Source organism: Paramacrobiotus metropolitanus, unplaced genomic scaffold (genome assembly GCF_019649055.1).
Source record: "Paramacrobiotus metropolitanus isolate TYO unplaced genomic scaffold, Prichtersi_v1.0 Parri_scaffold0000022, whole genome shotgun sequence".
NCBI lineage: Eukaryota > Metazoa > Tardigrada > Eutardigrada > Parachela > Macrobiotidae > Paramacrobiotus > Paramacrobiotus metropolitanus.
Window position 1 is genome coordinate 481,196 of NW_026570242.1, and position 14,251 is coordinate 495,446.

The 14,251-nt window shown below is 41.9% G+C and overlaps 4 protein-coding genes across 4 annotated transcripts; 2 read left to right on the forward strand and 2 right to left on the reverse strand.

The window, feature by feature from the left end:
* Window positions 1–486: 486 nt before the first annotated feature.
* Window positions 487–2,653, forward strand: LOC129586767 (uncharacterized). The gene is made up of 3 exons (XM_055480172.1): window positions 487–1,351; window positions 1,487–1,676; window positions 1,760–2,653. The coding sequence occupies exons 1-3, from the start codon at window positions 583–585 to the stop codon at window positions 2,595–2,597; spliced, it is 1,797 nt and encodes a 598-aa protein (XP_055336147.1). The 5' UTR covers window positions 487–582; the 3' UTR covers window positions 2,598–2,653.
* Window positions 2,587–4,621, reverse strand: LOC129586768 (uncharacterized). The gene is made up of 5 exons (XM_055480173.1): window positions 4,059–4,621; window positions 3,833–3,879; window positions 3,534–3,651; window positions 3,189–3,294; window positions 2,587–3,100 (listed from the first exon to the last, which is right to left on the reverse strand). Exons 1-5 carry the CDS (start codon window positions 4,216–4,218, stop codon window positions 2,920–2,922), a joined length of 612 nt encoding a protein of 203 aa, XP_055336148.1. The 5' UTR covers window positions 4,219–4,621; the 3' UTR covers window positions 2,587–2,919.
* A 1,209-nt stretch (window positions 4,622–5,830) lies between these two features.
* LOC129586731 (uncharacterized) lies at window positions 5,831–8,795 on the forward strand. The gene is made up of 3 exons (XM_055480098.1): window positions 5,831–6,473; window positions 6,735–8,057; window positions 8,155–8,795. The coding sequence occupies exons 1-3, from the start codon at window positions 6,290–6,292 to the stop codon at window positions 8,520–8,522; spliced, it is 1,875 nt and encodes a 624-aa protein (XP_055336073.1). The 5' UTR covers window positions 5,831–6,289; the 3' UTR covers window positions 8,523–8,795.
* Window positions 8,796–9,837: 1,042 nt separating this feature from the next.
* Window positions 9,838–12,101, reverse strand: LOC129586826 (transmembrane emp24 domain-containing protein eca-like). Its single transcript, XM_055480277.1, has 4 exons — window positions 11,834–12,101; window positions 11,531–11,769; window positions 11,306–11,452; window positions 9,838–10,331 (listed from the first exon to the last, which is right to left on the reverse strand). Exons 1-4 carry the CDS (start codon window positions 11,973–11,975, stop codon window positions 10,182–10,184), a joined length of 678 nt encoding a protein of 225 aa, XP_055336252.1. The 5' UTR covers window positions 11,976–12,101; the 3' UTR covers window positions 9,838–10,181.
* Between the last annotated feature and the right edge of the window lie 2,150 nt (window positions 12,102–14,251).

The window sequence follows — 14,251 nt, forward strand, 5'->3', positions numbered from 1 at the left end:
CTTCACCTTTCCTGGGTACCGGTATCTGCCGTTCAATAATGTGTTTTCTATATTGCACTGTATTGATACAAATACGGAGCCTTAACAGTTAATTTACACCAAATAAGTAGCTTATAATAAAACGAGATCACACAGCTGAAGCTACAAGAGTTGCGACTAGAGTAAAATAATTTTGTGTTTATGCAACGACATCGGGTTACACGGCGTTTGGGGTTTCTTACCTTACTTACACAGCACACAGCATGGTCAGCCATAATTATAGATTTAATTCATAATCGGCTAAATATCTACACACAACTCTATAATCAGTACGTTACAAATACTTAGCTGTGTGCCTGCACTGACAAATTCTAAATGAAATATGCTACAATTAAATATTATGGCATAAGGCATATGTACAAAATGCAGGTGAAATACTTAAGTATAACATTGGTTTTAGGGTGTGTATTTTGTAGAATGCACTCTTCATTAGATAATGCACTCTTCATTTTTTTGGCTGCTTAATGTAATTAAATAATACTTTCTTAAAATCATTTTCTCGGTTAAATTTCGCTACACGCAAGGTTAACACTTCAAATCAAAATGCTCGCTCGAACTTTGAATCACATCAGGATCCTGTTACTCTGCTCAGGATTATTATGGACAGCAAAGGAAATTACCGCTTACCATCCGAAACTTGGAAACGACGCATTCCATTTCAAAAGCTGCAAAATCCTGTCACGTCCGGTGAAAGTATGGTACACCTCCGACCGCACCGAAATTGGCTCGGGTTTCGCCTTGAGCACGGATTTCAGCTCAGCTCTTCCCACCAGAACGGCACAAATACTTTTGAATCCCAAAAACGAAGAGGAAAAGACACTGCAGAACTACTTCCTTACAAAAAAGTTCCCTTTTGACGACGTGTTTCTCGATGAACGTGAGCATATTTCGTATTTTAAGGCATATTCTGGCTCTACTCCACAGGAATGGCGAAGAATTGTACGCCAGGTGATGACCTGGATGCTGGAATACAAATATCTGGAAACCGATACCCGAATGTTTAGAAAGTTCGCCGCCACCAAAGAGGATCGATTTTATCAGCGGGTTAATTACCGGCAGTTTCCTATTCCCGTTCTGAAACAGCTACATCCGTTGGTCGAAGACGAATGCAGAAAAAGCTTGTTGCATTGTTTAAAGTTCGTGCACGAGAATGCCTACGCCCATGCTCAACGGTTTCACAGGCATTTGAATCTGGATAAAGACTACTTTTTAAAATATCTCCACCAGTATCAGGACAAATCTAGGAATCAAAATGTCCGTCTGCGGAAAAAGGCACTGAAGCTAGCCAAAGGAGAATTCTGCAACAGATTTGGTAAGCTTCACAACCTAAAGATTCTGCGTAAAATTTGTATCTGGCAGCTTGCCAAACAACTTATTTCAAAAATATATTACCAGTGATTTGCAGGCCACTAATCTAGCTGATTCTAACAGCCCAAGCTTTTCGCAGATGATTTGGGGTGGACGTGGTCACCCGTGCAGCATTACGAGCCGTTTCTTAGCCACCAAGATTTATTCGAATTTCGCGCTACGGCAAGCTACTTCCTGTGCAACTATACACTGAAAGAAAGGAATGAATACAGTGCATATTGGAGAAATTTTCGCGGATCAAACTATCACAATGTACAGCGCTTTCGTCAGTACGCGACATGACCTTTACTTTGTCAGTCTAAATTTACGTGTACCATTATTTGGACAGACAGATTTTTGCTGTCGTTTTTAGAAAAGACCTAGTGGATGAACAGCTTGCGGAATGTGTGTACAATCACGGAGAAAGCATTCCCCGCTCGAAACTGATACTGTACGACTCGCGATACCTGTTATTCACACTGGCCAGTGTGGACGGTTTTGAGTGCAACAAAGCTGGACCGTGCAAGATTTCAGTAGGTGGTCGCGCAGGACGCACGTGGCAATCTGATTTTGTTTTCGGGGATTTTTCTTGTGCGTTAATGGCGTTTTGTCCCGATCCCTGCTGCGGCGCGTTTAAGAATCCCATCGACGACCCATTGGACATTGACAAATGCCGCAACCCACATCCGGATTTCCCGTGTCGTGATGGAGGAGAAACGGATGAATGCGATTTTGATGTGAGGAAGAACAACAACTTTTATGACCTTATTCAAAATCGTGTCAATTTATCTTGCGGTTGTAAGAAAGATGAGGGAAAGGAGTGGAATTCACTGCTGGCAACATGCATGGATATCGATGAATGCGTGCAACAGAACCCATGCAACAAAAATAACGAGGTTTGCGTCAACCGGCTGGGGGGACAGAAACCGTTGTGTGTCTGTGATTTTGGGCGCAAAAGGTCGAAGAGTACGAACCAGTGCATTCTTGATCCGAGTAATGTTTATATCAGCCGAAACGGCAGCTACCACGTTGCTCATAATACTTCACAATCTAGGCCGCCCATCGTGCAGCTGTCGGATAAAGAAGCGATGAAACTGGCGATCGGCAGCATAGAAAGATATTTTACTCAAAAAGCCCATCGAATATCTGGACTAAAAATCCCGGTTTCTGTGACACTGTTTTTATTTCAGTTGTACCAAAACTCTCTATAAATTTAATTGCTTGTTGATCCCAAAAAGCAAGATAAAAAATTCAGGGCGAAAAACAACCAAAATTTCTAGAATACTTTATCGATTTCGGAAACCAAAGTGCTGCCGAATTTACTGAGATCGATATCAACTCTAATTACCGGTTAATGAACGGAATACTTAACAGTAAGGTTAAACAACAAACAAAAAAAAACGAAAACTCTGCATTAACGTAATTTTCAACGTGATCGCACAGTAAACGAAGTTTTTGGTCCATCCTTAGCAGATCTTGCCCAGTATCAAGTAATCCGGAGAATGGTGCTCCTTGATTCGATGTGCTTCAAGTTCAGTAAACATCGCCCAGTTCCAACAACGCCTTCTCCGCTTTGGCCCGCCCGCTGTATTCAGCGAAGGACATCGTAGTTTCCGTCAAAGACTGCCATGTCCGCTCCAGATTCGCATAGCTTTCATCGGGCAGAAACCAAGAACCCAGACCGACTTCCGTTTCTTCCAAGGATTTCTCCGTGCTGTCAACACAAAAACGCTCTACTTGATTGTCACAAACTACTAACAGACGAAGAGAAAGGAGCTTTAAGCAGAGAAATATACGAGTACCGGAAGAGCGTGTTCCACTCATGTGCAAACAGCATTGAGTGAACAGATTCCGCCGAATCCACACGTCGACTGAGGAGATCGTTCTCGGCGTGTTCATCGTTGTGATCTACAACGAGCATTTGTGACAACTCAGTGCGCAACACGTTAGTAATACAGTACATACAATAATTATGTGCTCTGCAGCAGTAATTACTTGATCATTAAAACAAAATCGGCCGAAGTGGCGGCACTGTCGCAGCAACAACTATTCTCTAGTTAACAGACAAAAGGTAAATAGCCAGTATTTAAATTATTAGTAATTTTTATAGGTAAGAAAACGCCCGATGATACTGTATAGTCACTCACTGTCGGACCAGCCACGGTAATGGATGATATACGTTGGAACAGTCGCATTGGCCACATCCGCCTTGGTCAGCGGGGCAGAAACGTTCGGGAAAGGTCGAGCACGATAAACATGAACAATCTAAGCATCAAGAGCACAATGCATTTATTTTTAAATGCCAAAAATACAAATCAGATGCCATAAAGTTTATGATAAATCATAAATATCGTACTGGATGGAGACTGCAGTAATCTCATTGTAGCATTACCTCCTTCGTTGACTAAATCAATCAAGGACGATTTAAAAAAACTGGTGAACTTACGGAAGCTTCGTAGTAAACACCCTTGGAAATCGCGATAACGTCAGCTCCTAAAACAGATCCAGAACGAATTACTCATTACTGTAGACTGTAGAGCATGCCAACAAGCTGGTCGTCGTAAATGCGAAACATCTATCAGTACTCGTATACTCGTATCGACCATTCTGCAAAATTCGTACTTAGCAAACTGCAAAGCCTCAATCACTGGCAGCCTTTTCTTAAAACTTACCATTGCAAAATCGAAACTCACGGCGATAAGCATTATCCGAGTATCTCGCATCCAAATGCTGCTGCACCACTGTGTCCAACTCGAACATGCGCTTACGCCATTCGGAAAATATCTCCTTGCGGGCCTGCTTGTGCTGCCTCAAGGCTTTCGACACAGACATGATTACTGGCAAGTTGCAAGTCAATCATTCAAGCCTGTAATCCGCATGGGCTTAGGACGCAAAGGCTACCCGTGGCCGAGCAGCGCAGATGCCCAAAAAGATGTCAGTGTGGACCAGGCAGTCCACATTTCCCGGATCCGTCCGCGGACATGATAAAACGAAATAGATCCAGGAAAAATTAAAGAGACGCCAGAATTGATACGCAGCGTCGAACTGCTGATAAACTAGCAAAATTAATACTAAAAGAAAGCAGTATTACACTATTACTGTAATAGTTCTCCGAAATGCACAGCAGCGTCAGGTTTGCTGTTTGTAATCACAAAACTGTGACAAAAGGCGAAAACTCAAGCAAGCAGCGTGCGAGTGTGCGCTTTCGAGGCGCTCGCGGATACACAGGCCCTAGCAGCGCAATCGTATACTGTACACTGTACAGATGTAATAAAGTTACTAGGCGGCATCCATAAATTACGTAACGCAAAAATTCGACATTTTGATACCCCCTCCCCCTGTGTCACCAGTGCTAACAAACTCAGATCCCCTCCCCCTGAGCGCTACGTAACAAATTTAGAATCCCTCCATAGACATAGCATGGTGACGTCAAAATCGTTACAAGTTTTTAATACTCCCCTCCCCCTTTGTAACAACAGTAACGCTTTCAGGACCTCCCCCTTCCCCCAAATTGCGTGACGTAATTTATGGATGCCGCCCTACCCAGTACTCGTACTTGTACAACCTTACTGGTTAGCACCTTTTTTTCAATTTCAGCGCTTTATTGAATTACATAGCGTTAGCACCTTTAAACTGATTGTGATTGTCATAGCCTGTTGATATTATGCGTTACAGGATCCGTGATTTAATTTCAGAATTTCCATTTAATCGTCAATCATAATGGTAGCAGGACATTGTGGATATTTTGGAAAATTCATACTAGGTAGAATATCTGCAATCCAATCCAGTGCGACCGCTGCGGGGCACTGTGTAGAATGTGTCGTCACTCAACGCATTCCAGGTCGGACAGACCGAGCAGTGAGCATTGAGAACCATAAAAATGATAAAATGTCGCAACGCTTAAATACGGGGTCCGGAAGTATGCCGGTGCGACGGTGCTTAATGCAGCACCTTACAAGTTAATTCGTGAAAACTATGCACGGGGCTTGTGACATTCTGTGGCCAAACGTAGACTTGTAAACATGGTTACGAGTTTTGCGGTTTGTTGCTGACCTTGCTGAACGTTCATTCGGAGGACTGAATTTTTCATGATTTTCTGTAAAAAAACACTTTAAACGTATACGTAGACGGCCTGGGTTTTAGTCGAAAGCAAATGGATGTTACTGGATCTGTGCGGTTTCGAACGGTAATAAAAAGGCAAAAGCCCTTAATAAAGCGGTTAACGCAATATAGTATGGCAAAGTGCCATTTTGGTACGTGTAAAGAAGCATGTGAAGAAAGTTTGGTCTAATAATCTAATCGCCTTTAAGTAAAGTTCGTTCCGTGAATTAATGATAAGTTTTGGCTATTTCTCAAACACAGGTTTCAGAACCGTTTCTGCTGATCGGAAGTGAAAAGTTGTGTATCTTGGCAACTGAACCAGAGACAGTGGCATATTAATTACAGTACTTCGAAGTACAGTAATTTCTTCACATCAGTTTACCTGGTAAATTTAATGATCAACAACGACTTGTACATACTTTTCATTGGTGTGAAACTCTGCAAAGTGTTTTGTTTTTGGGTTAAATCATAATAATTATGAGTTTGAATTTGTTTGCAGTTAACTCTAATGAGGACAGTTAAGTGGTGTCGTAGCGTACAGTATGTTCTGCGTTTTGTATACTAGCTCCTTGCCATGTTATCGTGCATTAACACTGCAGTTGTCAGTTAGCGTTTTTGCGAGTTTTATTAGACTGATCCCAACCAGATTTTACAGTGCACTGTCATAATTCTACTGAGTTCCGGGAATCGGGATACATAACAGTTATGCGTGTTTGACGCGACCGTTGTGCGTGAAGAGAGAATAGGAAGTTATATTCACGTGCAACTGCTACTTTACAACTGAACTAGAAATACTGGTGACATGGCTGTAGTTGCCAAATCACGCTTTGTCGCTCTGCTTGTGCTGTGGACGGTGCAATCCGTAAAACTGCAGGATCCCACAGAAACATCTCCTGATCCGGGCTCAGTACCTCCTGCTTCGAGTCCCGCAATTCCAAATAGTAATCCCATGATGGATTCCAGATTCACAGGTTCCAATGGGACACGTAAGTGCAAATTGCATTGCACATTTCTTCACCTAGCATTGGTGCAATGTAAATGGCGCCACCGTGCCAGCCCGTTTTTGATTCATTCAAGTTCTCACGAATCGCAGTGGTAAAAAAAGTTTTATTAGTGAAGACTTCGTTGCATGATATTCTTGTGGCAGGCAATAAGCACTAATTTTAAGTCCACTGGTATAACTATTAAGCGCAATATCGTGGGTACCAATCCGATTACAGTAAGTATTTGTATTCTTGCGTTTACAGCAAACCAGTCCTTTGCCATTCCAAGCGGTACGTTCCTACCTGGTGAAGACGACTTAGCAGCCCAAATGACACGGCGTCCTTTTATGACGATTCCTTACCGTAGTACGTTTCAAGTGGCTGTTTATCGGTTACCCGGAACGACACCGGAGAACATATCCTACTTCTACACTCCGGCCTTGATACTCGTACCGCGTGAGCGTGAGGCTATAAAGATGTATCACAACACATCGCGGCTTTACACGGTGCAGTTTACCATACAGATGTGGGATGCCAATTATGAGGGATTTATTAGACAGGCCTTAACCGAAAAGGTTCCTAATTCTACCCGGAGTATGCTGCGGATACTACCCATTGCGGATATTCGTATCGACGCGACGGAACGGTTTCCCAACTGCCGCATTCCTGTGAAGTGGATTTCGTACGTGGGACAGCCTGCACAGATTAAGCCGCGTTTTGAATGCACAACCGAATTGGATGGTGCCAATACAATTTTGGTTGCCATGTTAGCAGATACGAAAAATTTCGCCGCATCGCTGGAAGTCGTTTACTCCCTGCAGAACCACGAAAAAATTAAAGCACCTGTAACGCTGAAAGCTTCACGCATTCAGTCCGCTGATATGTACCAAGCACTGGATCAAAAATACGCAGACGGAGTTTCGACGGTTTACATGCAATATACAGACGTGCTAGAGTTGTTAAAGGAAATAGTTTCCAGTGTCTCGGAATCCGACATGAGTGACAGTCAGTACGTTACACAAACACAGTCGTATGGAATGCAGAAAACGCTCGGTCGCGCACTGGGAATTGTGCCCATATCTACAGTCTCGTTTTCGGCTGACCAGTGGAACTTGGCCTACTGGAGAGACGAGGCTATGCGACCCGATCAACAAGCCAATAATATCAATACAATGATACAAAGAACTGCTCGCAATGTCCAAGATTATCTGAAAGCAGCCGCCGTTGATCCGTCTACGGATGTTAATAACCCTGAATTTAATCTATCGTCATCGGAGATTGCTGACGCCATAAATATTACTGCTAAAATTCAAAAATCAAAGGATGTAGTACGATGGAACGGCACTATATACGAACCAAAAGCGCTGAAGCTTAGCAGCGTAAATTTGACCGCTCTACGGAGCGACGACGATATCGAAGGCGTAGAAATATGGGTCACCAGATGTTTAGTAAATCTCACGGCCAAAGTCAGCGTTGTGGACGACTATGAAATGGAGAGAACTCTTGGGAGCGTTAATAGTGTATCAGATATGATTACACCGTCTGGAACAATAGTCGCATACTTGAGCAGCCTTTACCTTCCGGATGGTAAGACTGGATAGCGATAACTCCAGAAGTAAATGTTTTCATTCCGATAGCGATAGGCAGTCCTAACTTCTGATTACTTCGACTAACTATCTCGTAGGCTGGCTGTGGTGCAACGGTTCTGTAGTGGATCCAGTAAAGTATCCTCGACTGTCGGCACTTTTATACCCTCAGACCACCACACCGGATTTGGGCGGCCGGTTTCTGGTGGGAATCGGTAGCTCTTATAGTCGCCAGGTCAGTGATATCGGAGGTGAAATGGAGCACACGTTGACCATAGCCGAAATGCCCACCCATAACCATGCTTTCCCGGAATTTGGTTGGAAGGTGTCCCGCACTGACCTTAACAGCGGAATTCAGGCTCTTATTCGAGATGACACTGTCCGTTTTACCACCAACCAGGGAGCTGGACAACCACACAATAATTTGCCGCCGTATTATACCATAGCATATATCATCAAAGGATAGTTGAGTTTTTGCTTCTTCTTTCTGTCTGATAGATTTTGATTGCAAGCACTGCGTATTGTTTACTAATCTTTATTGACTCTCTTCTTATGACTGATCTCTTATATTACCTGTTTAATTACAGAATGTTTAGCCACTTTTTACCCTTTTTTATTGTAAAAGTTTTGCCGCACTAACCCTTCTGTGTAGATTACCTTTAAACAGAGCGGTGTGTGCTTAGATAAAGCTGGTGATGTAGCGCCAGCTACGATAATTTATCAAATAAGGCAAATCCGCGAACTGGCATTAAGCTAACCTGTAATTGTTTGGTATGACAGTTTTCAAGTTCACAGTTAGTTACAAAGTTGTGCCAACGTTACTACTTGCGCAATTATTAGGCTAACACAATCTCCTACGATACAAAAAATTTCCGATGGGATGTAATATAGTGCATCCCATACTGGACACGCACATACAATATTACTGCGAGAAACGCTTTTGTAGAGCAGGTAATTTTGGCATAACAAAGGAAGTAACCTTTTTAGCATGTAGTGACGCATCACGAGCAGGAACCAAACATAAGAATCCGACGCTTTCCTCTGTGACACCTTAACACTGTTATGTTTGTCCTTAGACCGTGTGCGAAATGTGGAATTATGTCTCGAACCCAAACACATAATTCCACATTTCGCACATTGTGGTCTATTGTCTTATAAACCACAATGTATTGTGGTTGCAGTGGTTGTTACATCGGCTTATTGTGGTTGTTACACCTTTTCAATACTGAAGCAATTCTGTTTTTTTTTTGTTAATTATAAACGTATAAGTGCTGAACATAAGAAATACAACTTCTCTCAGTTCTTCAGTGTAAACTAGTACACTTTTTATAGCAATATTGCCGACTCGTTCAACGTAGGTCCGGCACCGAATTGTAATTATGTACAAGTATACACCGCTTCTCCATCAAGGATATATCACGAGTAATGTTTTACGCACATTCAGTAATGCTTTCTACGGTTGATTACGAGTCTTTAAAGGCATATTTTCTGATTAACGAACTAATAATAATCCGTCACTGTGAGATTAATTAGGACGACAACTACGGTCTTATATCGTTGTATACAATATACAATATTATGATTAATGTTGATCATGAGACAAAATGATACTTAGGTTATTTATCAACAAGATCTGCAATATTACATATTTAAAGTGAGCATTATAAATTAATGATAATTATAGGATCGCCAGCCGGCCCAGCCTTAATCTGAATGTCACTGTATGTCACTATAATCACTACAAAAGTTTGCCACAATTTCGTATAGTTATTACTGCGCATTTAAGTATTTTTATTATTGGTTTCACAGTAACTACTAAAGGTCACGTGCCTAGACAAACCGATAGACAAACGCACGTAGGCACGCACCACCTACTATCTGTACACAAGCTACATCCAAGTGACAAACAACAATTGTCGATGTACAATTGTAGCGTACAGTACTACATGCTGTTTACGCACACATACAGACGCGCTCACCTAAGTCTAAAACTTTTGTCCTTACTCCTTGTAAATACAAGCAAACAAAGCGAGCAACAACAACTGCTCGTACCAGTGAAACAAAAACAGTGCCACAGGACACACGACAACATTGGCCCTATTGGAAATTCAAGTACCCCGCTTTTCTAAACGACCTTTTTGGCTTCGAAGAATCCCTTTAAATGGCTCATTTGCCAGAATCCGATGGCCAACAAAATCCCGCTTTGGAAAATAGCCCACAATATTACACGGGAATTGATTTCTTCGCTTATTGATCGAAAGCGCTCTTCTCGGACCTAGCAAAATAAAATTATGCGAACCGGATTTATTAAATTATTTTATTTCGCAATAAAAGGGCACATCAGAATCAGATATACTTAATTTAAATTATCTGTAATCGGTTTTCTCACTGCGAATCTTATTGCATACGGCTTTGAAAGAAGTGGAAATTACGACTGCTGAATTTTAGCAGTCATTATACAGGTCGATCGCACCAAGTGTGGGCAGTTAGAAAAAATTTCCGTTTGCTACCATTGAACCCGAAAATCTTTTTGTTATTTTTTTATGATGGTTCATGGTCTATAGCAACTTTTTTAGTCGTATTTCTGCGGTAGAAGTTAATATGCAGGGAACGGTAGCCGAATTGTTAATTTCATTATTTCCAAAAAAACGCACTGCTTATTAAGAAATATCTATGCTCAGTCTATAATTTTTTAAAAATTCTGGACACGTGAGAACTACCAAACAATAATACGGTTTTCTAACGGTCCTTCTCTAACGTCCTTTAAATCACAAACGCCTGGCCAAACGCAATCCCTGCTCTAGGCAACCACATCCTCCGGATGGTACCTTTTAACATACAAGTCTATGGGAGCTAGTTCTTGTTTTGAGCTCACTACTGGCACTAATTGCACAAGAATCTTTTGCTAACCCTTAACGAATGCCTTTAAGGCCACCCAATGGCTTACAAAAAGGTTCACAGAAAAATATCAAATACTGAATTTTTGAGAGGGGCGGTTATAAACATTAAAAAACTGACCCCTACCCTCTCCTATTAAGCCCCGCCCTACTCGTTCCGGGCGCATCAACGGATTTCAATTTCGACATCGCTGGATTTGCAATAAAAAGTTGCACTAATTAAGGTGAAAGTAAACAACAAAATTGTTTACACAATTATTTTTCAAATTATTTTACTCAACTGCCCACACTTGGTGCGATCGACCTGTAGTACCGTATCTTCTAATCGCCACAGTTTAAGAAAAAATTTTACCCTTTGGTACTGCTGCTCCTTCATAATTTGGCTGACTTGGTCCATCAACTGCCGGATGCGAATTTGAAGCTCGTTCAGTTTTTCAGATTTAGCGATTGCTTCATAATCATTCGCCTGCTCTCCCACGGACAGATTGAAATGCACTCGCTGCAAAGATATGTACATACGGTATACCTAACCGTATGTCCTGCCATGCATTTCAAAGCATTCAGTTGGGCTACTTACGAGAACAACATTCCCACTGAACCAACGCCCAGTATTGTTTGTCCACAAACAGACAGTATGGTCGCCAGGTTTATTAGACGTGAAACTGAATTTGCCTTCTGTTCCGTAGGACCTAGCCATCATGGTACTGCCATCTGGGTCCTTCACGTTGACAGCTAAACCTACGCCCTGTTTTGAATTTCCGTGCAGTTGGGCTGGATTGTTGGATTTACTGTCAATATGGTCAATTTTGTATTCTCCTAAAAATTACATTAAACCTATCAAAGGACGACAGTATTAATAGACCATATAAGAGTGACATACCGACCACAGTTGTTTCATCTGGAAGCTCCTCTACAAAACATTTGTTTTCCCCTTCAGGTAGCAAAAAGTATAACGAGTAGCAGCATCTTGATGAGCTTAATAGTAGAAAAAATAATAGCTGGCAATGTGAAACATCGATCATTTTTTACAATCTGAGGATGCAGAAAGCGTTCTAAGGAATTACCTTCTAAATTGCATCAAACGCATTACACGAGTACGAATTGTCATCACAGGATTCAGAACAGCTTGTAAGTACTGTACTTAAAAGTCAAGTCATGTTTGGATGATTCTGCAGTTTTCTAGCATGATGGATCTGTCGCCCAGTTCACTTGTGCTATGGCGTAACGGAACAAACTCGAGGCTTGAGCCTTTAACTACGTCAGCTTACGTTATTTACAATTTATGTTCTCTTGTACAATTATTATAGAAAATTAATAAGTCCTTCAACGACTTCATCGGGAATTTCGACGGTTTATTATACAACTTGACGGTATTCTGTTGCAGAATACGATATCATGCAATCGTTGTGTGTCTACATTTTCACCCAGAATGTCTTCGATAGTAAAACCAGATGAGAAAGGTCGCAACCATTGTTTCGGCAGCATCCGCTCTAACATAGGGATTCTTCGTGTCGCTTCGGCCAGCCTGTTTACCCAGTTCGGAATTCGACGGCCACACAACATGTAAGCCAAATGGCTGGAGAAGTGATTACAATTGCGCGACACCAGATTGTACTGGCATCCGAGCCATTCTTTTGACAAGTGCTTCAGCAATCCGTCCACCTCGCGGCTGTCCATGGTAGTGTAGCCGAGAAATACCGTTTCTTTGTAGTGAAATTTCTCTCCTAATTCACTTTCATCTTTTGGAATCTTTTGCAATAACCCACTAAACTCGAACGGATGACCGCCATAGCCGTATTCGTTTCCGAATACTTCAACTCCCGAGTGATAAAATCCCAATCCTAAACCATGCGTGTAGTTATTAGTCCAGAATATATCGTACACATGAAGCTGTACGGGGGCTGGTGCCATTTATTTCAAAGGCTGTATTACAGTTTTACATAGTACACAATGAAGGACTAAGTTGACGCTTACCCGCCTTCGCGGAACATGATGCTGACTTAACGAACCCGCTCTCAAGAGTGACCAGAGTGACCTTGATTGAGTCCTCGTATCTCAGTCCTCGTCCTTGATCAAAACTGATGCCTCGATTTCGAACAGTAACACGATTGGAATTTTCGAAGACGTCATAATTAGTCATAATTATGAAATGATTTTGAATACATACGAGATAATATAGATAATTGTTACAAATACTTCAGAGAACGAAGATCTTCGAATTTTATGTGACTGTGCAAAGGTCTCACGCACTTTTTTACTGTATTTGCATTCACTTTTGTATTAGTCTGTTTGGCCACACTGTCTTTGTTGCCGAATCGGCCCTAAGTTTCTTTGCCAAATTTTATATTCCGATTCCGTACGGCTACCGAAATATCGATTGATCTGACACGTTATCGACTCATCAACCCATTTGAGGTCGATGTGAAGCAAAAGCAAATGAACCTGCGGTACACTAAAATAAAAGATGGAAACAACAGGAAAGACTAACTAAGATCACGAGAATAGTTTTACTGCTACAAAACCTTATGCGTCAGTGACAGTAGCAGTAGTTCCCTTCTGATCCAGACTGGCATCGGAAGAAGCGCTTGGCGAGGGTTGTGGTACGACAGGTGCTGCTGGGGCACCTCCCTGGTCCCGTCGGCAACAGGCATAAATGCTTGTAATTATCAACTGAACCAATGATGTCAAAAACAGAAAAACAAAAAGGACGGCTTTTGCCATGAATATTGCCAGTACTGCGTCAGCGCCACCTCTCCCACCACCACCTGATCGCGTAGAAGATGAACCTCCACCGGCAGCTGAAAATACAAATAAAGTACCGCCCATCCCACCCAGAGATATAGCAACTAGCACAAAGCTCATGTTGAGTGCCGTTGCTAATTGGCACATGCGATCGTATTGGTTAAGGCCTGCTTTGATCCCGAACGACCCGGCCACCATTCCATAAATGCTAACCCAGAAGGCCATTCCTCCAAACAAAAGGAACGAAGATTCTATATCTGGAAAAAAAACGCAAACATGTGCCAAATGCCACAAAAATATCATAAAGCAAACGTTCCTACCTCAAAAGACAAGTTTCAAGAATTTTGTTACTGTATTTCTACGTTGTCTGATTACGTCAATTTCACGTACGTGATTAAAACTTACAAATACAATCGCAAACAAACAAGCAGAAGGCAAAGAATATCTGCACACTTCCGACAACTATCAGGCTCCTTATTTTCTCCGCCATTCTATCCGCTATAGATTAGCCAAGGCCGCCAGGTTAAAAGAAGATTTGGATAGTAGTTTGAATACT

Excerpts from the sequence above, each read along its gene's own strand:
- LOC129586731 (XM_055480098.1), top strand. The coding sequence starts at position 6,290 with ATGGCTGTAGTTGCCAAATCACGCTTTGTCGCTCTGCTTGTGCTGTGG. Across the intron at positions 6,474-6,734 it reads CACAGGTTCCAATGGGACAC|CAAACCAGTCCTTTGCCATT; the intron begins GTAAGTGCAAAT and ends TTGCGTTTACAG. Across the intron at positions 8,058-8,154 it reads CAGCCTTTACCTTCCGGATG|GCTGGCTGTGGTGCAACGGT; the intron begins GTAAGACTGGAT and ends ACTATCTCGTAG.
- LOC129586826 (XM_055480277.1), bottom strand. The coding sequence starts at position 11,975 with ATGATCGATGTTTCACATTGCCAGCTATTATTTTTTCTACTATTAAGC. Across the intron at positions 11,453-11,530 it reads TCAGTGGGAATGTTGTTCTC|CGAGTGCATTTCAATCTGTC; the intron begins GTAAGTAGCCCA and ends ATATCTTTGCAG. Across the intron at positions 10,332-11,305 it reads AGGAGCAGCAGTACCAAAGG|GTCCGAGAAGAGCGCTTTCG; the intron begins GTAAAATTTTTT and ends TTATTTTGCTAG.
- LOC129586767 (XM_055480172.1), top strand. The coding sequence starts at position 583 with ATGCTCGCTCGAACTTTGAATCACATCAGGATCCTGTTACTCTGCTCA. Across the intron at positions 1,352-1,486 it reads AGAATTCTGCAACAGATTTG|ATGATTTGGGGTGGACGTGG; the intron begins GTAAGCTTCACA and ends AGCTTTTCGCAG. Across the intron at positions 1,677-1,759 it reads AATGTACAGCGCTTTCGTCA|AAAAGACCTAGTGGATGAAC; the intron begins GTACGCGACATG and ends TGTCGTTTTTAG.
- LOC129586768 (XM_055480173.1), bottom strand. The coding sequence starts at position 4,218 with ATGTCTGTGTCGAAAGCCTTGAGGCAGCACAAGCAGGCCCGCAAGGAG. Across the intron at positions 3,880-4,058 it reads TGAGTTTCGATTTTGCAATG|GAGCTGACGTTATCGCGATT; the intron begins GTAAGTTTTAAG and ends GATCTGTTTTAG. Across the intron at positions 3,101-3,188 it reads GAGTGGAACACGCTCTTCCG|CACGGAGAAATCCTTGGAAG; the intron begins GTACTCGTATAT and ends TTGTGTTGACAG.